Source organism: Aegilops tauschii, chromosome 7, assembly GCF_002575655.3.
Source record: "Aegilops tauschii subsp. strangulata cultivar AL8/78 chromosome 7, Aet v6.0, whole genome shotgun sequence".
In the NCBI taxonomy this organism is placed as follows: Eukaryota; Viridiplantae; Streptophyta; class Magnoliopsida; order Poales; family Poaceae; genus Aegilops; species Aegilops tauschii.
Window position 1 is genome coordinate 578,170,988 of NC_053041.3, and position 26,355 is coordinate 578,197,342.

Genomic DNA, 26,355 nt, shown 5'->3' on the forward strand with positions numbered 1-26,355 from the left:
TCCAAATGATAAATGTTTTTGGACAATGGTATTTACAGGTGCCAAACCAGCAAGTTCCATTGTGCTCGGTGCCAAGACTGTTAGCTGTGTCTGGCTGATGGGTGATGTGGCGGACTCCAGGCTCATTTTATTTTGAGCAGTGGTAACATGGTTCAAAATGTGTTTGCATCTGAAAGATATGTTAGTGGCACGTGCGGCAGTGGCTGGACGGCGGATTCCTTAGACCCTTGGATGGGGCATCCCCGTCGGTTCCGGCCTGCGGCGGCGGCGAAGGTCGATGGAGGAGCGTGGCACATTGGTGGCGGACACAAAGCTGGAGACAGCGATGGGATGGTGTGAGTGGCACATGACGGCATAGTCTGGGTGCTCGGGCCCTGCCGAGGCCTCCCCAGCAAGATGATGTTATATGCTGGTAACAGGCTCGTTCCCGACATCAGGATTCACATCGACCACACTTCACCTTGAAGATGGGCACGTATCCAAGTACCCATATGAGAATTGAACGTGGTACATTTCTCAAGGAACACACGGTTGTAACTTGTAACAGTCAAGATTTCAACAACATCCGTTTCACAAAAAAAAAAGTAAAGATTTCAACAACAGTACTGATGCACAAAAAACCAAAGGTAAACAAGCTGAAGGACTGATTGCAGCGACGGGATCAGAGCTCACGGTAAGCAGAAACAAGTGAAATAAACAGAGATGGCGTCGACCCTTCAGGATGAACGCGGCAGTTCCTCCAGCTTCACGGTAGGCGCCTTGGGATGGTTTGCAAGCTGGGTCTCCAAGTTGCTCTTGATCGCCTCATCATTGGTACCCTGGAGCAAGACCTCCTTGAGCTCGGACAGAAAGTTCAGGCCCGTGAGATGGTACGACACGCTGGAGCAGTCGATCTTCAGCAGCTCGAGGCTCTTCATCGACCTCAACCCGAAGGTCACGTGCAGCTCGCTGGCGCCGGAGGCGATCTCGAGGATCTTCACCTTCTTGAAGGTGACCAGCTCCTCCCCGTACATCTTGGCGTGAAAATGGAGCTTACCATCCTGAAGCTGTCCGACCCGGAGACGCAGGATGCATAGCTCCGGTAGGTTGGCTAGGAACTTGATGTCGTCTTCCTTTAAGGCGTCCATCTCCAGATCCAGCTTCATGAGCTTACTGAGGTTCTTTGATGGTGGCAGCTTGTCTTGAAGCCCGTGGAGTGTGAGGCTCCGCAGGTTCTCCCAAGGCAGGGTGATTTCGTCCAGGCAGCCTTGGCTGTCCTTGCCCAGCCGCACCAGCAAGGATTCCAGATGCACAAGGCCTGAGGTTGCAGAGAAGAAGTCCTTGCTGTTATGCCTGTTGATGCCAGACACTCCGAGCTTGCGCAGCTGGGTGAGTTTCCTGAGCTCTTCCACTACGGCCTTCCCTCCCGAAGCACCGACGTCGACGACGCCGAGCGTGTGCAGCGCCGTCAGTTTTCCGATCCCTTTGGGCACCTTGATACCAAACAGGCCGCGGCGTCTGTGGAACTTTGGCAGCCTGCTGGATGAGGCAGGCGGTGCTGATGCTCGGGCGGTGGTGCCGGCGCGGATGTACTGCAGCTTCTGTAACCTTGTGATGCTCGCTGGCAGTTTGAGTATGGAGGTGTGCCTCACATCCAGAGTCTGGAGCTGCCTGAGATCGCCGAGCGAGCTTGGCAGATGCAAGATCTCACCGCATCCTCGTAAAGAGAGAAACTTCAGGCGACGCAGCCGCTTCACCATCTTCTCAAGATCTTCATCCTTTACACCCAGTGCGTCCTCCAGATCAAGCACCCGAAGTAGCCTCATACTCTTGGAGATGAAGAACGATTCCCACTTTCCAAACACTGTCAGCGAGCGTAGCCGTGAGAAGTCGATGCTCTCAAACACAATCTTGTCTCTGTCCCAGTCTCTCAATATGATAAGGTGTCTCCCTGTGCGGTGGGTGGTTAGGACGCAATTGGGCCCAAGTTCAAACACAAGGTTCTCTTCCATTCTGCGCGAGACAATGTACTCGCGGATGAAGCCATTGACCTGGCACGAGACCATGCTGGTGTCATTGTATGCAGTGGTGACTAACTGTGGTATCTGCTGAATTATGCTCAGCTCGAGGAGCTTGGAGAAGAAGTTCTCCCCTTTGTCAACAGCAGATTCTTCATCACTGTCTCTAGAGTAACCTTCTGCAATCCACCTCCTTACTAGTCGCCTTTGCCGAATGCCGTGGTGTCGAGGGAAAATTGACAGGTAGAAGATACATGGCTTGAGGGAATCTGGGCAAGTACGGAAGTACGAGTGCATCCAATCAAACAGGCCCTTGAGACACTCATAATCCGGATTGGTCTCCAGATGCTGCATAAATTTTTGATTCAATGAGCGCACGGTATCCATCAATGTTACCGTCTGTGTGGCCAATAAGGCAGCTATAGAAACTATCACTTTGGGAAGACCTCCACACTTCAAAATAAGCTCTTCTAGCTCCACATCTTCGTGATCCTTTAAAGGTGATAAAGGATTCTTCCTGTGTACCTATTGTTCAAACAATTTTAACATTAGTCAACATCAGTTAATTAGCATGGTAAGTGTCAATTAAATTCTGATATTTTGGTGTAGAATGTAGTGAGCAATCTACAAAGACGTATATTCCCTCCGTTCCTAAATATAAGTCTTTTTAGAGATTCCAATAAGGGACTACATACGGAGCAAAATGAGTGAATCTACACTCTAAAATATTTCTATACACATCCGTATGTAGTCTATATTGGAACCTCTAAAAAGACTTGTATTTAGGAACGGAGGGAGTAGTATGGTACATGCATGCGTAAGTTTAATGACCATTTGCAGAAACAAATGAAACTATCCATCCACACATTTATAAGTTAACCTATAAATCATGAACAATAAATTCGCCTTATATTTCTCTATGGAGAAACAACCACCCATAGTTAAACAAACGTCATATTAGAAAATGTGCACATTAATATTTCTCTAACTTTAACAACTAAACACACAAACTATCTGATACACGAAATCAATAAGGAAAAAGTAGTCATAATATGATGATGTCATATTTAATTGAAATAAAAGATGAACTTTAAAATTATACATGTTAGAGACTATGTCTTACGTCTATTGATATTACCGTTGTTTGTTTACTTACTTACCCATCCATAATATTTTACACATTCCAAAGCTTCTTAAATATGATTTGCAGATGTTAAAAATACATTAATTGCCATAGATACACACCATAGTATACCATTTGCACATGAAAAAGACATGAATATTGTACATGAAAGGCAAGATCTTTCTTCATACATAAAACAATTCAAGCTCTATTATTTTAATGGTTCACAGAACATCATACTTTATTTATTTTTCTGCAAGTGACATGAGGACACACTATATAGAAGTTGAACATCAACGACTATTTTGATTTTTCCCACATATATTGAAAATGTGCAGAGCCTCCAGGATGTCGTTCTGGATATACAAAATGCACTCATTTGTAATATTTTTATTTTTCTGCAAGTGACATGAGGGCGCATTATATCAAAATTGAACATCAACTACGGTTTTGAATTATTTTTTCCCACGTATATTTAAAATGTTTAGAGCCTCCAGGCTGACTGTTAGTTGTCTGCATCCAATGTACATAGGCTAACATATATACTCCCTCCGTTCTCAAATATATGACGTTTTGATAGTTCAATTTGAACTACCAAAATGTCATATATTTAGGAACAGAGGGAGTAGTTTAGATTCTGTGAGTGAAGGAGGACAAAGCAAACCCATGCATGAAGTGGTATGTTTGTGACAGCATGCGTCCAAGGAGCTAGCTAAATATTGTAGCTCCCTCAAAAAACAAAGAAAAGCTACATAATATAGCTTGTAAGAAAAACACACCTCTGTCCTGAAGAGATCCATGGGCGCTACAGCTTCTAGACCTTTGACATTAAAGACATGCCCTTCGTTATTTGTGCAATATGTGGCAACGCTGGCTTCAGTTGTAATAACAATGATAACACTTGAAGAAGGTCTAGATACCAATGCAGACTGTATTAAGTCCCATTCTTCTTTGGACTGGAGATCATCAATAACGACGAGACACTGATTTTCGCTCAGTAGCTCACGGCACTCTTTAATGGGGTCTTTTTCTGAATGATGATCCAACAGTAAGCTCCGAGAAAAATCCCTTAAATTGAATGGATGCGATACATCCACCCAACTGTACTTGTTAAATTGGTTGCTATTAAGCATTCTGTCATAGTACAAGTTTCTAACAAGAGCTGATTTCCCAATGCCAGCTATCCCCCAAACAGATATAACTGGAGAATTGCTGAAGCGTACCCTGGCTGTATAGCTGCGAAGCTCAGTCATCTCTAACTCACGTCCGACAAGGGGATAATTTTTCATCCAGTCCTCAATCCCTTTAATATTGGAGGAGGGAATCTTTTCCAAGGACGAATTCGGGCTCACTTCACACACCATTGGTTTCTCTTCTTTGGGTCCATAGTCTTGAGAACCCTGGATGCGGGGAGAGATGTTAACACACAAGGACTGAGGCAAAAGGTACATACAGAACTTAAAATATATTTCCTTGGCTAGCTATCTATTTCTCGCAAAAGAAGCTATATCCACGGTGAATGTGACCATACTTTTCGACACATGGGACCTTGGGGGGTAGAAAAGGAGTCTTGCTAGAATTAAACGGCGTCTAATTCGGTTAAACATGTGAATCAAGGTTGTGTTAAATTGTGCATTTGAACATGATTGTTTGTAAAACAGGAGTTCGTAGTGGATATTGATATATATTTTTAATAAGGAATTTTTTTATTGCATTCAGTGGCAGCCTGGCAGGTCCAGGTTTCATGTTCACATTATAAGTTTCTTTCAACACCATGTGAAACATGAATTTGTTTTGGAAATTATATTGAACAATTGGTATGTTGTCTGGCTCGTCGCTGAGAGCTACCAACTGCACCTGCTAAATAAACACTTCTTGGTTCAAATCTTGAGTACTACTAATAAAGTTGATGGTATGAGGATAAATCACTGTTTGCTTGGTGTGGTTAATATTACAGCACAAACTAACACAGTTGTAGGTGTTCCTTTCAATACTGGCCAAAAAATCATCTATTGTTAACCATCATATGAAAAGAATTCATCATTGATGCGATAAATTCTACTTCGGTGATCAAGGATTAAGCAATTCATTAAGTGCAGTGGAGCTTCTAAAATTTAACTAGCTAATGTTACACTACTAACTAGATCTGCCAGATGACAATTCTGTCAAAGGTTTCTCTTCACATTTATTTGCATATTTTGACAAAGACATGTATAAAATGATCAAATGGTATTGTGATCATGTCCAGATTAAACTGCCAGGTTAAATGGAAAATTTTATTAGTTAGAAAATATTTCGCAAACATAACTGATGTCGTTTCATGCCTAGTTAATTACCTCCTTGAAGAATGCACAAACCGAGTGCTCAGGTGAGAACTGCTTGAGCTCCAGTGGTTGGTAAGCATGTCCGATGCACAAGCTTGCAATCTCGAATTGCTGCGTCGACACGATGATCCAGCTGCCATTCTTCATGTCAGGTAGGAACGTCCTCACAGCATCCCAATCTACCATGTCAGTTAGGTTCTCCAACACGACGAGGTAAGTCTTGGTGTTGACTTCCTGCACAAACTCACGTCTGAGCACACTCACATCTTCCTGCATGGCCTCCATTTTTGCCAGGACATGTACACCCACATCTGCTCCTTCCTTGTCGACGCAAGCGTCTGCGGTGTAGACCTGTGCCATGAACCGCCGCACGAACTCGTGGGGATTGAAAGGATGCATGAGCTTCACCCAGACGCGGCAGGCGAAGCTCCGGCAGATCTCCGGATCATTGTACGCCTTCCTGATGATCGAGGTTGTCCCAAGATCACCGCATGTCCCCCACACCGAGATCACCTGAAGGTCCTTGTCCTTGTTCGTGATAAGCTGGGCCAGATCACCCAGGAATTGCTGCCTTTTCGCCGAATCCCTCGCCTCGATGAGCATGTCGGCCGCCACCGCGCCGGCGCCCCGGCCGGAAGCCTGCTGCTGCTGCAGCATGACGAGGTTGGATACAGGCTCGCCGATGCAGCTGTAGCGCGAGTAGCACGCGCTCAGCTCCTCCGCCCTGCCCTTGATCACCTCTATCTCCGCCACCGCCTGGTCCAGCGGCAGCGGGCCGACCACGCACGCCGGGAGCAGGCGGCGCCAGAAGACCGGCTTGCCGTCCAGGTGGACGACGAACTCGACGCAGTCCTCCAGGTCGTAGGCCAGCTCGCGGACGTGCCTCACCCAGGTCCTCACCAGGTTGTTCATGGCGGCGGCCCTCCCGCCGTTGGCGACGTTCAGGAAGGACTGCATCATCTCGAATTCGAGGGTGATGGTCACCAGGTCCCGCTGCGCCTTGTGCCGGAGCTTGTTGTCCTCGTCGATGGCCGACTGCACCTTGGTCAGCGCCTCCGCCACCACCGTCTTGGACAGCCCGACCGCCAGGTCCGCCATGGCTGGCTGGCAGGCGCCTCCCCGGCTGGCTCTCTCGATCTGTGAGATGAGCGGGCCATGGCTTAAATCGGCATTTTTGCAAATTAAATCAACCAGGCGCCATTTACGGGACTGTGTTCTGTGTGTACCTGGCTTAGAGCTCCGGAGCAATGGCGACGCGCGCGCCGTCCGAATCCCTCCGTTGTGCAGAGAGGGAAATGGTGGATTCGAGACTGGTCGGTCTCCCTCTCTCGCCTGAGCCCAGATCTGGCCGCTGCTGGCGGCGGCCGGCCGTCTCTACGGCGGGCGGCGAAGGAGAGATGCTCCCCGCCGGCTGTAGCTGCGACGGAATTGCGGTGGACGAGATGGCCGAGGAGGGGGGAGACCGGAAGAGAGACCAGTGAGTCAGTGAGTCAGTCGCCGCTCTCCCGTGGCAGCTACATATGGACACGGAGAAGGGGAAGAAGACCGAAGGGTGGACTTCATCATTGACCAGCCATTGACTGGTCATATGATTAACTCTTTACTTTCTTATCATTTCTTATCACCCTGCAGTAGAAAAGTGCTTTACGTATTTTTTTTCAATGTTCCTTAATGTAGAAGGTGGTTGGTCGAGACGCGGTGTGGCCTGTCTTCTTAGTATAGGCTCTGCGGTGTTTCTTTTTATCCTGTCGGGTGTGGTGTTCGTGCTATGCTTATTGTTCGCGGTGAGTGGTAGCTTTTTTATAGCTTACATTCTTTCTTCTATAAAAAAGCTATGGTACGCTTTTAACGTACTCTAAAAAAATATAAAATGTGGTTCGTATATTACTAATTGGCAAAGAAAAAATTAAGCATAGCATGAATAAGAATTTTGACCAACCATGAAGAGGAGCCTTGCCGCAGCGATAAGACGGTTGCCTTGTGACCCGTGACTGGTCACGGGTGAAAACAGCCTCATGCAGAAATGCAAGGAAAGGCTTAGTACAGTAGACTCAAAGTGGTCGGACCTTTTCCCGGACCCTATGCAAGCGGAAGCTATATGCACCGGGTTGTCCATTTAAATTTAAAACAAAAGTCAAATGTGAACCTTAATTTAGTAACTATTGTACTCCCTCCTTCACTATTATAATATGTTTCCGATATTTCTGAATGGACAAACCACCTCTAAAATGCGACCATATACATTCGAATCAAAAAAGTTAGAACATCATATAATTTGGAGCGGAGGGAATATGTATATTCTTTGTTTTAAGGATCAAAATCTGTTAAGCTCAATTACATTTACTTTTCTTTCACATTATCTGCTAAACTTATTATCTGTATAATTTCACATGTTTTCTTGTTTGCACAAAAGTACAACGGAATTTCTGAGTGTGTGTGGCGTGATGACCCGCGAAAGAGAGACTAGTGACTCAGTGACAATGAGTCAGTCGCCGCTCTCCCGTGGCAGCTACATACACGGAGAAGGAAGGCGAAGAAGACAAAAGAGGAAGACCAAGGGTGGACTGACTTCATCATTGACTAGCCATATGATTAACTCTTTAAGACTCCTTTGGTTCACCCGGCATGAAGATTATAAGAATAAAAAAAATATATAATGAGATGACATGTATCTTAAATATTATAAATAGGAATAGGTGAGAAGATGCCATGTGGTTCACTCATGACTTTTTCATTGAGTCTAGGCTAATGTTTATTTTCTTATGAAATAAAGAGGATAGAAAGAATTCCTCCGTAGGAATAAAATTCTATTCCTACAAACCAAACGGCTCCAAAGAAATTTTTTCTACAGAAATCTTATCCTATGAAGGTTCTCAAAAGAAAATCTTATCCTATTAAATTCCTACAAATTCCTCCAAACCAAAGGAGGCCTTATTTTCTGAATCATATCATTCTTAGCATCATGTAGTGGAACAGTACTTGATGTGCTTTTCAAGATTTATTTAACATAGCTAAGTTTTTGTTTGGGGAGCATTTTTGTGAAGGACAATGATATTTCTAGAAAAACTGGAAATTTTCTGATGGACAGATGTCGTCTAGAAGTTGCAGGTTTTGCACTTCTGCTCGACTACGATGGCGGGTGGGTTACACACTAGTTTTGCAAGTTCATCATTGCTTGTTTTGAACCTAGATTGCTCGTGTTTTAGTTTTAAGGGGAGGAGGGAGCGTCTGTACCGTGCGCCCCTACTTTGTTTCTAGGCGATCTTGTTTCCTTGCAACACGCATGATTTTTATTTGTATTCTTTTTATGTGAAAGCTGATATTGTTTCACAATAAAATATATATTCTCTCATGGATAGACATTGTCCAAGAAGTTCATTGAAGTGTACAACGGCGGAGGTGATAGTGCTCATTAGTGCCAACAGGTGACATAGCTTTCGTAGGGGCCAGGGTGAGCCGCCACCCCCCCCCCCCCACACACCCGAAAAAACCCTTCAGAAGCTAGTTTTAAAGAGCACTTGAACATGAATTGCCTTCTTAGCCCCATCAACAATCTCCATGAAGCTCTGCCATTGGTGAGAATAACTTAAACATGATGACGGTGACCTCCTCTCTGTTTAGATTGATGGTAGTGGATACCATGTAAAGGCAATGCAATCCCGCTTTGTGGGTGGACGAGCTAGCGTCTCGTGTCTCTACTTCTTCCGATCCCGATATGACATCTAGTTGTGGCGATTGTGTTGCTTTCGGTAACGACATTACTATTCATGAATGTTCGTTTCTAGACAATTTTGCTGCCTTCAAAAGATCATCTTTTGTAAAATGTAATGTGAGCGCACAAAAGCCATAACTCCTCTCCAACTTTTTTTCCTCAAGGATCTTATTTTATTATTTACCTTTGTTTTTGTTTTTCTGTGAACACGTGTGGTTGTAGTGGTAGTTTTCATGTGGTTTTGGTTTTGGCGTGGGAGAGTGTCATACTTAATGCGATCACCGGTGAAGGAAATATGCCCTAGAGGCAATAATAAAGTTGTTATTTATATTTCCTTATATCATGATAAATGTTTATTATTCATGCTAGAATTGTATTAACCGGAAACTTAGTACATGTGTGAATACATAGACAAACAGGGTGTCACTAGTATGCCTCTACTTGACTAGCTCGTTGAATCAAAGATGGTTATGTTTCCTAACCATAGACATGAGTTGTCATTTGATTAACGAGATCACATCATTAGAGAATGATGTGATTGACTTGACCCATTCCGTTAGCTTAACATTTGATCGTTTAGTATATTGCTATTGCTTTCTTCATGACTTATACATGTTCCTATGACTATGAGATTATGCAACTCCCGAATACAGGAGGAACACTTTGTGTGCTACCAAACGTCACGACGTAACTGGGTGATTATAAAGGTGCTCTACAGGTGTCTCCAATGGTACTTGTTGAGTTGGCATAGATCGAGATTAGGATTTGTCACTCCGATTGTCGGAGAGGTATCTCTAGGCCCTTTCGGTAATGCACATCACTATAAGCCTTGCAAGCAATGTAACTAATGAGTTATTTGCGGGATGATGCATTACGGAACGAGTAAAGAGACTTGCCGGTAACGAGATTGAACTAGGTATTGAGATACCGACCATCGAATCTCGGGCAAGTAACATACCGATGACAAAGGGAACAACGTATGTTGTTATGCGGTTTGACCGATAAAGATCTTCGTAGAATATGTAGGAGCCAATATGAGCATCCAAGTTCCGCTATTGGTTATTGACCGGAGACATGTCTCGGTCATGTCTACATAGTTCTCGAACCCGTAGGGTCCGCACGCTTAACGTTCGGTGACGATCGGTATTATGAGTTTATGTGTTTTGATGTACCGAAGATAGTTCGGAGTCCCGGATGTGATCACGGTCATGATGAGGAGTCTCGAAATGGTCGAGACATAAAGATTGATATATTGGACGACTATATTCGGACACCGGATGAGTTCCGGGGGTCACCAGATATTTATCGGAGTGCCGGGGGGTTATCGGAAACCCCGGGGGATATAATGGGCCAACATGGGCCTTGTGGGAGAGAGAGGAGAGGGCCTAGGGCTGGCCGCGCCCCCCCCCCTTGGGAGTCCGAATTGGACAAGGAGGGGGGGGGGAGCGGCGCCTGTCGGTGTCAAAACCGGCGGATCTCAGGTAGGGGGTTCCGAACTGTGCGTCTAGGATCAATGGTAACGGGAGACGGGGGACACGATGTTTACCCAGGTTCGGGCCCTCTCTATGGAGGTAATACCCTACTTCCTGCTTGATTGATCTTGATGAACATGAGTATTACAAGGGTTGATCTACCATGAGATCGTAATGGCTAAAGAGGATAGAAAGAATTCCTCCGTAGGAATAAAATTCTATTCCTACAAACCAAATGGCTCCAAAGAATTTTTTCCTACAGAAATCTTATCCTATGAAGGTTCTCAAAAGAAAATCTTATCCTATTAAATTCCTACAAAGTCCTCCAAACCAAAGGAGGCCTTATTTTCGGAATCATATCATTCTTAGCATCATGTAGTGGAACAGTACTTGATGTGCTTTTCAAGATTTCTTTAACATAGCTAAGTTTTTGTTTGGGGAGCATTTTTGTGAAGGACAATGATATTTCTAGAAAAAATGGAAATTTTCTGATGGACAGATGTTGTCTAGAAGTCGCAGGTTTTGCACTTCTGCTCGACTATGATGGCGGGTGGGTTACACACTAGTTTTGCAAGTTCGTCATTGCTTGTTTTGAACCTAGATTGCTCGTGTTTTAGTTTTAAGGGGAGGAGGGAGCGTTTGTACCGTGCGCCCCTACTTTGTTTCCAGGCGATCTTGTTTCCTTGCAACACGCATGATTTTTATTTGTATTCTTTTTATGTGAAAGCTGATATTGTTTCACAATAAAATATATATTCTCTCATGGATAGACATTGTCTAAGAAGTTCACTGAAGTGTACAACGGCGGAGGTGATAGTGCTCATTAGTGCCAACAGGTGACGTACCTTTCGTAGGGGTCAGGGTGAGCCACCCCCCCCCCCCCCCCCCCACACCCACCCGAAAAAACCTTCAGAAGCTAGTTTTAAAGAGCACTTAAACATGAATTGTCTTCTTAGCCCATCAACAATCTCCATGAAGCTCTACCATTGGTGAAATAACTTAAACATGATGACGGTGACCTCCTCTCTGTCTAGATTGATGGTAGTGGATACCATGTAAAGACAATGCAATCCCGCTTTGAGGGCGGACGGGCTAGCGTCTCGTGTCTATACTTCTTCCGATCTCGATGTGACATCTAGTTGTGGCGATTGTGTTGCTTTCAGTAACGACATTACTATTCATGAATGTTCGTTTCTAGACAATTTTGCTGCCAACAAAAGTTCATCTTTTGTAAAATGTAATGTGAGCTCACAAAAGCCATGACTCCTCTCCAACTTTTTTTCCTCTAGGATCTTATTTTATTATTTACCTTTGTTTTTGTTTTTCTATGAACACGTGTGGTTGTAGTGGTAGTTTTTGTGTGGTTTTGGTTTTGGCGTGGGAGAGTGTCATACTTGATGCGGTCACCGGGGATGGTCAGTTGGTGCAAAGCATTATAAGTGCATCGATGAAAACCACCATCAAGATACGAAGACACCATCCGGTCGATCACTCAAGCCACTCACAAACTGTCGGAGTGTGATCCTTGAGTGTTGCAATCGGTGGGTGGGTTGTTCGGAGCAAGTGAACACACTTACTATGTGAGTGATTTTGTCATCTTTGTCCACTTCATGTTTAGAATAAATTTCAATTATCTTTGCTCACGGGACCACCTTGTAGTTGTATGTTGTATGACAAGTTCACTCCAGAGAGATACAAGCAAAAACATTAGTCAAAAAGTAAGCCATTTGCCTAGCACCATTGTTGGGCATTTCTCTGAAACTATGAGAAGTGGAGGAATAGGAATGACGAGGCTCCACCAAAGAGACCGAGGTCAAGTATCTCGTCCTCTCTAGAGCTTGAAGATGGGATGAAGATTTTGATGAAGATAAAGGAAACAAGGAGTCCTACTTTGGCGTCTATCAAGGGGAGGCCCGATGGGAGGAAGATGGTGAAGAAGAAGCTCAAGAGAGATGGAGAGATCGCGACAATGAAAGACAAGATTGATGAGTTGATCCAATGCAAAGGAGGTGTCAACTCAAGCTATGCGGGCAAAGTTAGAGTTGATGGAGAAGAAGCAACAAGAGAAGATGACGACGTGGCAAGAGATGAAAGAGAATGAGAAGCACAAGGACAACACAGATAAGCGTATATTTCTTCTTGACAAGAACCAATTGAGGCAAGAGATGGTGCCAAGGAGAATCAATTAATTAAAGATGCATCCAAATGAGATATATTAAAAGGTAAGATCCTTTTGGGAAATGACGCGGGCGAAGATGGTACTAGCGACATCGACATGTAATGATTTTTGTGTTGAAGATATGAGCGTGATGTTGCTTTTGGTTAAACTTCATTTCTGGATAATGGTTATCTTGTTTTATTCGTGTATTTTTCACCCTCATGGATCCAAAACATATGAGCAAGATGAAGTGCAATCTATGTGGAAAGCCTACTGGTAATTTACTTAGTTCTGATATTTCATAATAGCTCTTGCCAGCGACCAGAAGAAACCAAACACAATAAAATTGAAGACAAGCCTCGGCGATCCTATTTATACAGAATGCAAATAGCTGAGTATTAGCTTAGCGAGCTGTAATCTACAGGTCCCTGTTAATGGAGGATGGCCATGACAGCCTCCTCTGGTTGATATTGTCGAGTCCATCACTTTCAGGGTTTACGTCATCCACTTGCTTCCAACTATTGAGCGTCGAGCCATCTCTCCTCTGAGGTGGCGTCAAGAACTTCAAATCATCACTGGAGCCACCTGGGGTCATTGACAGAGAAGAATGACCAACGCGTAGTGTTTGAAGAGTAGAAAAGGATTCCCTCATCGCAGACATGGCCTCGAAGAACCGGGTGCAGGATGCAAGCGCAGCAGGTATCGGTCGTAGCATTTCCTTCAGAGATAAAAGATGGTCATTAATATTTCCTTATCTGACAAGAAAGAGCTGCCATAAGAAAATGCAATCAGAATGCACAAAATCATTCTATACTGACACGATAAATCATTTGTCATCTCTAGATTTGACAGTCGTAGAATTAATATTTGCATCTGCAGTGGAAGGTGTTTTGCGCGGGATAAATTCACTATGACTCCTAATTTAATTACCAGAATGAGTATTTTCAACTTACACCCCATACAGCAGGCGACTCTCTGAAGTTTTGACTCCACTGGAAATCTCCAACTGATGCTGTCAATGCCCCATAATCACTTGCCGCTTTCAGAAGTAGCTCCGAGAATTGTTTCTGAGAAGAAGCAAATATAGTAAGTAGGAAAAATTGTGCTTCGCTCAAGAAACCACACATTCCTTTGTAAAGAAATCACCTAAGCGATTCGCAAAAAACGAAAAAAGAAATCACCTAAGCAGGTGCACCTAAGATTCTCCTCCACATCAATACATTGTAAAGAATGCCAAGAACCAGAAAACTGGATGTATATTTTCTATAAAAATCTGAAATCAAAATGATCAAGAACCCAACCTGGTATTCAGCTTCAACAGGAATGCAGTCAAGCGAGTAAGGTTGCTGCAGACGGGCAATAATGCGGTCCTGATAGAAAAGGGTTGTTATTTTGATATCCAGATCTTGTAATTAGTCGATTTGTATGGTATATGGAGCAGCCAACAGCACAGGCAGAACTTTCTTCACACAATAACCTGAGTAAAAGGTGGTCCCAAGAAAGAAAGAAAGCAAGTAAAAAAAATAGTGATTTCTGACTTCCAGTACCTTGTTTTGAATAACATCTTTCAAAATAGCAGTAATTCTGGCCAACGATTCACACTTCTTCTCCATTTCACTAACATGAGTCAAATGAGCAATGTTTTTATCATCCTGCGGTAAACAAAAGTTCATCAATATGATCGACGAAGATAACTGACACAAATCAAAACCCAGAAAACTGAATACACCAGCATTTGGAGATGATATATAGCAAAGTTTACAATTGAAATATAAATTGGACACTTGTTATTCTGCTTGTGATCACACTTAATAGGGCGTAAACAGTTTTAAGTTTTATACATCACCAGTTAAAAGCTTTAACCTTGCACACTTAGAGAAGCTTGGACATTGCAATTCATTTTCAAGCATGAAAACTTAGGTAAAGCAAGTGTGAGCGCCTATCAGGTTCATAGATAGATATAAGATTATTCTTTTCACTTAAGAAGAACAAAATTATCCATGTCATTAATATGCTTTGGTAGCAAAGACATATTCACCATAATAGTCAAAGTGGACATATTGATAGAAGCAAATGTATCTCCAAAATGCTCTAATTATCCATGATGTTCTCATTTCTACCAAGAATATGAATAACCTCATGGAAATTTCATAGTCTCACCACCACAGTAAGTCAGTAACAGAATGAAAAGGATATACACAACAGCAAAACAAATTGATGAAATACGAAAGCGTAGATGTAAAGTCAAAGTAATATCGTGTAGTAAGGGATCGGAAAAGGTAATCAACAAACGAAAACTGCATTCGTATTGGCATGGCACAGAATTGGTGTAAACATACAAACAGTAGCAACTGGTCGTCAGTCCATTACCTTTCTGCCTTGTAGCTCGACTTGCAAATTGGCAATGTTGCGCTGCACGACCGTCAGCTCCCTTAATACCCTCACCAGGTCATCACTTTTGTCAGAGGTATTCTGATCTTCCTGCAATGGCAAGTGACAACAAAGAAGTGTAAGGACTTAGAGAAGCACACATGACCATATTCTGCGAAATAAAAAGAACAATCATCTCATCACCATCACTATTAGTGACACAGAGCACTGTAAATTTGACGAAGCTAGACATCATAACAAAAGCAGAGGGAGACGTAGCAATCTTACAGAGTAACAATTTTAGATGGGCTACAGCTTATAACTAGCTCCAAGATTGCTAGGTTTCAATAGATGAAGAACCATACAGGTTATAGTCACCAAACTTAGGAGGAGATGATTCCCCATAGATGTTCCTCTTAGGACTAGCAAAGCGTACGGGACTCCCCTGAACCTACACGCTTAGCCTGTTCAAACCATGAAGAAATTACAGTAATAATAGGGTTCTAATACGGGGGCTGCACTCGGTTCAAAACCACATTTCACAATCCCCGGCGGCAATAAACGAGGAACGGAACCCTACAATTATCTGAAAGGAACAAGAATTCGACCGAGAGATTCAGATCTCGCGAAATGGCGCGGAAGGCACGAAATTGACAGGAGAGGGATTTGCTGGGGGGCAGAAGTAAATCGACAAGGCGCAGCGAAGGGGGTGGGGGTAACCTGCGCGGGAGGGGCCGGGAAGCCGAGGTCCCCGGCGATGGCGAGCGCCTCCGCCATGCCGCCGAGCCGCTTCGCCGGCTTCTGCGCCGCCGCCATGGCCTCGACCGGTTGTTGGGAGTTGGTGGGCGTTTCGATGATTTCGCCTCGCCTGCCGGTTGCGCTTTTGCCTCCAAATGTCCGAATACTGCTCAGTGCTGAGCTTGCTTATGCTCTTCAGTCTTCATCGCCGTAATATTTTGAAACAAAATTTACTCAAAAGTTTCACTAGAAAATAAAAAATCGTCTGAATCGATGACATTCCCCCGCACAAAAAGATTCGATGACATTAACAATACATGTTTTCCCCACAAAGGATTTTTTAAAAAGGAGGATGACCCCCGGCCTCTGCATCTGGGAGATGCATACGGTCACTTTATTGATTATTCTTGAGGACCTTACAAAGTATTACAACAATATGCCTGAATCCACCATCTTGACAACATATGCCGCTACTCCTATTTATACGATGAAGGGGTGCTAGCTGGGCCACTCAGACCACTCACCTAAGCCTAACATCAAAAGCCGGAAGCCCCAGCCGAGCCACATACCGGGTCTGGGGCACAATCCGGTCAGACGCACTCGTGTGTCGTCGCCGCCATCTTCCACAGGTCCGTCTTCAGATCATATTGAGGCATCTACCTTGTCTGGCCACTCAGCCATCGACGTCACCATGACGCCAGACAGCTACCTCCTCCTGCGCGAGTCCATCCCGCGCATCGGACGCCGAGCCTCCACAGCGCCATGCCGCCGATAACCGCCGCCATCAATGTGTGAGATGAAGCACCGCTCCACCATCCCCCAGCCATCACTTGCTCCAAAACGATGCCCCCAGCAGGGAAAGCGATAAAACGCCATCATCATCCGATCCGGAAGACCCAGATCTAGGGTTTCCCCCGGAGCATCCCAAGCCTGATGACGCAGACTGCAACGACGATGCCTCGACAAGGAAACGACATCTAAGACGCCGCCATCGTCCGCCATGACCGTAGTCGGCGCGATTTTCATCGACAGTTGCTCCACCAGACATGCGACGCCGACGTCGCTGGTCCCTTCAACCGGAGTAAACTCCAAAGCGATGCCCTAAAGAGGGACTACGACGCACAAGCGCCGCCATCGCTCGATCCCAAGGAGATCTAGGGTTTTCCCCGGAGTTACCCGCGCTGTCAAGGACCAGACAAGGGTAGAATCCCGGCGGATCTGCCCAGCTGCCGACGAGTCGCACCCGCCACCGTGCCGACGGCAATCCAGCGATCAAGGCCCACGCTTGGGCATAGATCCGGCCGCGCCGCCGCGAACCGATCCGGCCACGCCGCCGCCGTCCCTGGCGACCGCGACGCACCAGATCGCGAGGCCGTTTGCCGCAGGGGAGCGAAGTCGCCGAGGCGGTGGCGGTTCCCTGAAGATTGAATAAGGTTCTCCCCCACTAGCCCCCGTCTAGACGGTGCTTCTAGCGTCGCCGGAAGGCGTATGGAGGTTTATCTTCAGCCGATCTCGTGGGATTCGATAGGCGTTTGTCTACAGTGGATCCACGTGGATCCAGTCTATGTTCATTTGTCTTCAGATTGGATCCTTCCGATCTACACTTCTCTTCATCGGCGACGGTTGTTGTTTTGGTATGCTGGTCCTATGAGGTCTTAGCACGAGGACTTCCTGATTGTCTACTACAACAAGTTTTATCCGGCTCCGGAGAGGGAGGGGCGATGACGAAGGCGCGCCTTCGGCTTGTTTCAGTGCTTGTAGTCGTCGCTAGATGGTCTACGGATCTGGAAATTTTTATTATTTCTGGTGTTCGTTATACTACCATGATTGAAGATGAATAAATCATAAGATTTCTCTCAAAAAAATTAGTCTTCGACTTGAAATCAAGACGAGTTTTTTTGTATGGATAGCGGAGAGCCTCTTCTTAGTGCTCGCTCGCTCTTTCGCCGGTAGCAGTGTACTATGCGTTCTTCTCTATTTTATTTCCCTTTTTCGTTTCCTTTTCATTTTTCTTTCCCTCTTTTCCCGTTTTTCACAGATTTCTTCTGTTTTTTTGTTTTTGCTTGTTTTTCACTGTTTTTTTGTATTATTATCGATTTTTCTTTTTTTCTTTTATTTGTTTTTTCATTTTTTTGTTTCTTTCTTGGTTTTCTCCAGTTTTCTTATTTTTCTTTGTTTCCTTTTTTGCACTAGTTTTCTTGTTTTTTCTTTGGTTTTCTTTTGTTTCTTCCCTGCCTTTTTCCTTGGCTATGCTTCGGTTTTCTTCGGTTTATTTACTTTTCTTTGCTGGTTTTGATTATTTTTCGTTTTTCTTCAATACATGTCTTTTTCAGTGCTCAGTGTACATGTGAAACATTTGTTTTGATACACGCTGTACATTTCTCAAATACATGATGTATATTTTTTTCTTAAAAACATCTTAGGAACCCTTTTTTTAATACATGGCCAACATTTTCTAAAATACACGTTGAACATTTATTATGGTAATTGACATTTTTTTAAACCACACATACATTTTTAATATATGATTAACATTTTTACAAACATATGTTATTTTATATCTACTTCTTCCATACACATTTGCATATATTTTTTATATAGCAGGAACATTTTTTATACACATTTAACTTTTTATAAATAGATGATCAATATTTTTTCATACACTATATTTTTTGTATCCTTTTTCGTATAGATCAAAACAATTTTTCCTATGCACATTTTACATTTTTCAAATGCCTTCCTGTTCAAAGGCTAGTGTACTCCCGTCTTTTCTGTTTTATCAGGTCGGTGTGTACGTGGGTTGTACTATGATCCTTATGATATAATGAGACACATATTCTCATGCAAAAAGATACATGAATAATTGAAGAAAATATGCCCTAGAGGCAATAATAAAGTTGTTATTTTATATTTCTTTATATCATGATAAATATTTATTATTCATGCTAGAATTGTATTAACCGGAAACTTGATACATGTGTGGATACATAGACAAAACACCATGTCCCTAGTAAGCCTCTACTAGACTAGCTCGTTTATCAAAGGTGGTTAAGTTTTCTAACCATAGACATGTGTAGTCATTTGATGAACAGGATCACATCATTAGGAGAATGATGTGATGGACATGACCCATCCGCTAGCTTAGCATATTGATCGTTCAATTTTATTGCTATAGCTTTCTTCATGTTATATACATATTCCTTTGACTATGAGATTATGCAACTCCCGGATATCGGAGGAATGCGTTGTGTGCTATCAAACGTCCCAACGTAACTGGGTGATTATAAATATGTTCTACAGGTATCTCCGAAGGTGTTTGTTGCAGGTTGGCATAAATCGATATTAGGATTTGTCACTCTGAGTATCGGAGAGGTATCTCTGGGCCCTCTCGGTAATACACATCATAAGAAGCCTTGCAAGCAATGTGACTAATAAGTTAGTTGCGGGATGATGTATTACAGAACGAGTAAAGAGACTTATCGGTAACGAGATTGAACTAGGTATAAAGATACCGACGATCGAATCTCGGGCAAGTAACATACCGATGACAAAGGGAATAACGTATGTTGTCATTACGGTTCGACCGATAAAGATCTTCATAGAATATGTAGGAACCAATATGAGCATTGAAAGCACAAGTGCTCCCTGGGTGATTTTGGTAATTACTGTCAACATATCTCTTGTTGGACTAATACTTCTACCTAGTATGTTTCAGATAAGTTCAACAATGGAGTGGCATGGACTAGAGGATGTGGAACCCCTTCAAGATGCTAAGGACAAAGGATTGGCTCAAGCTCAAAATCTCAAGACTCTGCAATTTCATTTTAGTGATCCAAGATCACATTGAGTCCATAGGAAAGCCAATACTATTAAAAGGGGATGAGGTGTTGCTTAATGGCTTGCTTGCTCAAAGTGCTTAGTGATATGCTCCAAAGCCCTCAACCACTTTCTCATATCCACATATGTCCCGAACCAAAAGTCAAACTCGGCCCAACCGAATCCTTCTATCCGGCGCCACCGAGTTCAGTTGACATAGCCACTACCAGAAACCCTAATCAATTCGGTCTCACCGATGGGATCTCGGTCTCACCAAGATGAGCTTGCAAACTCTCTGTTGCCTATTGCAATAATTTCCGTCTCACCGAGATATGCAATCGGTCTCACCGAGTTTGCTTGGCCAACTCTCTGTTTCGCTTATTACCCAAATCGGTCCCACCGAGTTTGTGTAATCGGTCAAACCGAGATGAGGCTTTACCCTAACCCTAGCACATCGGTCCTACCGAGTTGATCATATGAGTCCCACCGAAATGCCTAACGGTCACATTATGAACTAAATCGGTCTGACCGAGTTTTCTGATTCGGTCCCACCGAGTTTGGTAAATTGTGTGTAACGGTTAGATTTTGTGTGGAGGCTATATATACCCCTCCACCCACTCTTCATTCGTGGAGAGAGCCATCAGGACGTGCCTACACTTCCAGCATACATTTTCTGAGAGAGAACCACCTACACTTGGGTTGAGGTCAAGGTATTCCATTCCAACCACATAAATCTTGATCTCTAGCCTTCCCCAAGTTGCTTTCCACTCAAATCATCTTTCCACCAAATCCAATCCTATGAGAGAGAGTTGAGTGTTGGGGAGACTATCATTTGAAGCACAAGAGCAAGGAGTTCATCATCAACACACATTCTATTACCTTTTGCAGAGTGGTGTCTCCTAGATTGGTTAGGTGTCACTTGGGAGCCTCCGTCAAGATTGTGGAGTTGAACCAAGGAGTTTGTACGGGCAAGGAGATCGTCTACTTCGTGAAGATCTACCCTAGTGAGGCAAGTCCTTCGTGGGCGATGGCCATGGTGGGATAGACAAGGTTGCTTCTTCGTGGACCCTTCGTGGGTGGAGCGCGCCGTGGACTCGCGCAGCCGTTACCCTTTGTGGTTGAAGTCTCCATCAACGTGGATGTACGATAGCACCACCTATCGGAACCACGGATAAAAAATATTTGAGTCTACATTGCGTTTGCACACTCCAATCCCTTCCCTTTACATTCTTGCAAAACTGCATGCTTTACTTTCCGCTGCCCATATACTCTTGTCATGCTTACTTGATATGTATTGTGAATGTTTAAACATGTGCTAAAACTCCACCTCAACTTGAAGAAATTAAAACTGCCACTTTTCTTGCTAAGAGTCTATTCACACCCCCTCCAGACACCTCTTCTCGATCCTTTCAATTGGTATCAGAGCATTGGTTTCCATTGCTTTGGTTTAATCACCATTGGAGGAAGATGGATGAGTCTACGTTGGGGATTCTTAGAGATAGAGTGCCTATACTTGATGGAGAGTTCTTTCATGAGTGAAAAAATGAGATGCTTGAGATCTTCAATGAATATCATTTGAGCAAGTACATTACTACTCCTTGTGCTCGCATTGTTGATCCTATGCATCCCACACCCGATGAGGATCTTGAAATGATTTGCAATCTTAGAACTATTAATCTTATCATTAGAGGATTGCCTAAAAATTTGATTGCTAGCTTACCTGCTCTAGATTGTGCTTACACCATATGGAGATTTCTTGAGGAAAGATTTCCAAACTATTCCTTGCAAAATCTAGATGAAATTCTTCATAAGTCAATTGCCTTGAATAAAATGAGTACTAGTGATCCCAAGTTTGATGTTTGCCTATTTGAGCTTCGTGACCTCATGCATGCCAAAGGAGATGTAGGAATCATTAGCAATATCCTCTCCGAAGCCATTAGATTTCATAAAGATGACTATTGTGATGATCATTTATCTAATGAATCACTCTCTCTAGGGATTGATCCATCATATGATGATGTTGAACATGGATACTATGATGAGGACGATGATAGTGACTTTGATCTCAATGAGTCTATGAGACACTTTGGTCTTATGGCTAATCTTCGCGGCTACATGGCTGGAGGAAAGGAATGGGTCCTTGATAGTGGATGTACCGATCACATGACCGGAGACAAGGATATGTTTCGTGAGCTTGCTGAAAACGACGGCCCTCAAAGTATGTCACTTTTGATGATAACTCAAAGGGTAAGGTGGTTGGCCTCGGTAAGGTGGCCATCTCACATGATAGCTCCATACAAAATGTCATGCTCGTTGAATCTCTTGGCTATAATTTACTTTCCGTATCTAGGCTTGCTGACTTTGGCTTCAATGTCCTATTTACTGAAGTAGATTGCCAAGTGTTCCATAGAGATAATCATAAAATGGTCTTTACCGGTATTCGTAGAGGTGATCTTTACATTGTTGATTTCACTAAAAAGTCTCAACCAAGAACTTGCTTAATTGCTAAATCTTCAAAAGGTTGGTTGTGGCATAGAAGGTTAGGTCATGTGGGCATGCGAAATCTTGATAAGCTTATTAAAGGTGATGATATCCTTGGAGTAAAAGATGTTATATTTGACAAGGATAGACTTTGTAGTGCTTGTCAAGCAGGAAAACAAGTTGGAGGGAGCCACCCCGTGAAGAACATCATGACCACGAGAAGACCGCTCGAGCTACTTCATATGGATCTCTTTGGTCCCAATGCCTACAAGAGTCTCGGTGGTAACTCATTTGGTCTAGTCATAGTTGATGATTTTTCAAGATTTACGTGGGTGTTCTTTATTGATGATAAATGCAGGTCCAAAAGATCTTCAAGAACTTCGCTAGGAAGGCCCAAAATCAATTTGAAGTGAAGATCAAGAAGGTTCACAGTGACAACAGAACGAAGTTCAAGAACGCAAATGTGGATACCTTTCTTGACGAAGAAGGGATTTCACACGAGTTCTCGGCTACGTACACGCCTCAACAAAATGGAGTTGTTGAGAGGAAGAACCGGACTCTTATTGAGATGGCAAGAACGATGCTTGATGAGTACAAGACTCCAAAACACTTTTGGGCGGAAGCGGTTGAGACAGCTTGTCATGCAACAAATCGCTTGTATCTTCACAAGCTACTCGGCAAAACGGCATACGAGCTTCTCACCGGTAACAAACCCCGAGTTGGATACTTTCGAGTATTCGGCTCAAAGTGCTACATTCTTGATAATCATCGTCGTTCTAAATTTGCTCCTAAATCTCATGAAGGTTTCCTACTTGGTTATGGCTCAAACTCTCACACTTACCGTGTCTACAACAATTTCACCCGAAAGGTTGAAGAGACGGTAGATGTGAAGTTTGATGAATCTAACGGCTTGCAAGTAGAGCAATTGCCAATTGATGTAGGAGATAAAGATCCTTCGGAAGCAATCCAAGACTTGTCTATTGGCAAGATCCGTCCAACGGAGGTGAAGGAGAGTACCTCGTCCGTCCATGTGGAATCTTCTACCTCATGACAAGGTGAACCAAGAGTTGATACGGAAGCATCCATAAGTGGGACACACCAAGATGAAGAAAACGAGGAAGTACACTAAGATGAACCTCATCAACCTCCTTCTCCACCACGACAAGGGAAAGACAACGTCAACAATGAAGAAGGCCAAGAAGAAGAACAAGATGATGAAGAAGATGTTCCACCCTGACCAAAACAAAAGCTCTCATGAGTTCGACCAAGAGTCGCCAGAGACCATCCCGTCGAACAAATCTACAATGATATCCAAACCGGGAGAATCACTCGCTCTAAAACTCGTTTGGCTAACTTTTGTGAACATTATTCATTCATCTCTAGCATTGAACCTATGAAGGTTGAAGAAGCATTGGAAGATCCGGATTGGATAAATGCCATGCACGAAGAGCTACACAACTTTGAGAGAAATCAAGTGTGGACATTGGTCGAGAAGCCCGACAACAACCACAACATCATTGGTACCAAATGGGTGTTCCGCAACAAGCAAGATGAAGATGGACAAGTAGTTCGCAAAAACGCACGTCTCATCGCCCAAGGCTACACTCAAGTCGAAGGTATGGACTATGGTGAGACATATGCCCCCGTTGCTAGACTTGAGTCCATTCGCATCTTACTTGCTTATGCTAATCACCATGATATCACCTTGTACCAAATGGACATTAAAAGTGCTTTTTCTAGATGGTGAAATTGAGGAGGAAGTTTATGTTAAACAACCTACCGGCTTTGTTAATCCTAAGAAACCCAATCATGTTTACAAACTTCACAAAGCTCTTTATGGTCTTAAACAAGCTCCTAGAGCGTGGTATAAATGCTTGACCAAGTTCCTTATTGAAAAAGGCTTTGAGATTGGAAAAATAGATTCTACTCTTTTCACTAAAAGGGTTAATGGTGAATTATTTGTGTGCCAAATTTATGTTGATGATATAATATTTGGTTCGACTACCCTCATTTTAGTGAGAAGTTTGGAAAGCTAATGTCAGAGAAGTTTGAGATGTCTATGATGAGTGAACTCAAATTCTTTCTTGGTTTGCAAATCAAGCAAACTAAGGAAGGTACCTTTGTCTCTCAAACAAAGTACACCAAGGACTTATTCAAGAAGTTCAATATGCAAGAATGCAAAGGTATGAATACACCCATGCCTACTAGTGGACATCTTGATTTGACTAAGGACGGTGAACCGGTTGATCAAAAGGTTTACCGCTCTATGATTGGTTCATTATTATATCTATGTGCATCCCGTCCCAATATTATGCTAAGTGTGTGCATGTGTGCATGATATCAAGCGGCCCCTAAAGAATGTCATCTTAAGGCTGTGAAAAGGATAGTGAGATATTTAATACATACACCAAATTTTGGCATTTGGTATCCTAAGAGGTCCTCTTTTGATCTTGTTGGCTACTTCGATTCGGACTATGCCGGAGACAAGGTTGATAGAAAGTCCACTTCGGGTACTTGTCAATTTCTTGGTAGATCTCTTGTGTCTTGGTCCTCCAAGAAACAAAACTCGGTATCCTTATCCACCGCATAAGCGGAATATATTGCCGCTGGATCATGTTGTGCTTAATTACTTTGGATGACCCAAACTCTTAAAGATTATGGGATATATGTGAAACATGTTCCATTGTTTTGTGACACTGAAAGTGCTATTAAGATTGCTCATAATCCCGTGCAACATTCACGAACTAAGCATATTGAAGTTCGTCATCATTTCATTCGAGATCATGTTTCTAAAGGAGACATTGATCTTAAGCATGTTCGTACCGATAAGCAATTGACAGATATATTCACCAAACCGCTTGATGAGAAAGTATTTTGCCGGTTGAGAGGTGAATTGAACATCATTGATGCTTCAAACTTGGAGTAGGAACTCCATTTGGATACATGCAAGGCATGAGCCTATGACTAATCCTTGATTTTTCTTTCATGATGCTATCCATATGTCTTGGATATACTTGCACCCTTGCATGCTATCTAACCCTTGTAGGTACTTGGATGAATCTAAATCTATGAGATTGCAACTCACTCACATCTTGAGCAATCTCTACATCACTAAGTCTCTACAACATGGTGGTTGAAGACAAGCAAGCACGAAATTCAAACATATCACTACAGGAATCAGCTATTTTGCCGTCTGCCACAGCGGACGGCAAAGGCATGAACGGCGGACGGCAAAGGCCTTTGCCGTCAGCCGCGGACGGCAAAAGGCTCCGACAAAGTAGGCTACGGTAAACAGCTACTTTGCCGTCTGCTTCCTGGCGGCTGACGGCAAAGGCCCTTTGCCGTCTGCCACGGACGGCAAAGAGAGCGGACGGCAATAATTGCGTTGTCAGTCCGTTAAGTGGCTAACGGCAGGCCTTTGCCGTCCGCCGCTGACGGCAAACTTTCTAGTGCCTTTGCCGTCTGCCGCTGACGGCAAACTTTCTAGTGTCTTTGCCGTCCGCCGTATGATGTCATCTACACGTCACTACATGGCAGGCCTTTGCCGTCCGCCGCTGACGGCAAAATCGTTTACTCTTTGCCGTCTGCCACTGTAGGCAAATTGACCAAATGGGTCAGCTCCCAGGAAGCACAGCTGGATGCCACGTGTCTTCTTTGCCGTCCGCGGCAGACGGCAAAGAGCCCGTTGCCGTCGGTGGCAGACGGCAAAGAGCCTGCATATTGGCTCTTTTTCTATTTTTATTAAATCCAACAATTTTCACAGCAAATATATATGACATATATAGATATATTTCACAAGGCAATTACAGAGCAAACATATAAGATATCCAACACATAACTTCATCATACATGCATAGTTCCATCCAACCATATATATTACATGCATAGTTCCATCATACATAGCAAGTTCAACATAGAGGCATCCAACCATATATATACAATAGTTTCATCCAACGATACATGCATAGTTCAACGATACAAAAGAAACAGAGAAAGGGATAAGGGGCACTCCATATATGCAAGCTTTCGTCAAGTGAATGAAATCTGCAAAATGAAAAATAAGAAAGTTAGAAATAGGTGACTAGAATAAGAAGACTAGAACAAGAAGAGTAGAACAAGAAGAAGACTAGAACAAGAAGAATAGAACAAGAAGAAGACTAGAAC

The 26,355-nt window shown here is 43.5% G+C and overlaps 2 protein-coding genes across 2 annotated transcripts; both read right to left on the minus strand.

Moving 5' to 3' along the window:
- Positions 1 to 461: 461 nt before the first annotated feature.
- Positions 462 to 7,003, minus strand: LOC109748608 (disease resistance protein Pik-2). The gene is made up of 4 exons (XM_020307638.4): positions 6,671 to 7,003; positions 5,457 to 6,581; positions 3,900 to 4,520; positions 462 to 2,522 (listed from the first exon to the last, which is right to left on the minus strand). The coding sequence occupies exons 2-4, from the start codon at positions 6,540 to 6,542 to the stop codon at positions 717 to 719; spliced, it is 3,513 nt and encodes a 1,170-aa protein (XP_020163227.1). The 5' UTR covers positions 6,543 to 6,581; positions 6,671 to 7,003; the 3' UTR covers positions 462 to 716.
- Positions 7,004 to 13,044: 6,041 nt separating this feature from the next.
- Positions 13,045 to 16,110, minus strand: LOC109748611 (AUGMIN subunit 2). The gene is made up of 6 exons (XM_020307641.3): positions 15,877 to 16,110; positions 15,157 to 15,267; positions 14,334 to 14,438; positions 14,088 to 14,156; positions 13,740 to 13,853; positions 13,045 to 13,504 (listed from the first exon to the last, which is right to left on the minus strand). The coding sequence occupies exons 1-6, from the start codon at positions 15,970 to 15,972 to the stop codon at positions 13,205 to 13,207; spliced, it is 795 nt and encodes a 264-aa protein (XP_020163230.3). The 5' UTR covers positions 15,973 to 16,110; the 3' UTR covers positions 13,045 to 13,204.
- Positions 16,111 to 26,355: the final 10,245 nt, after the last annotated feature.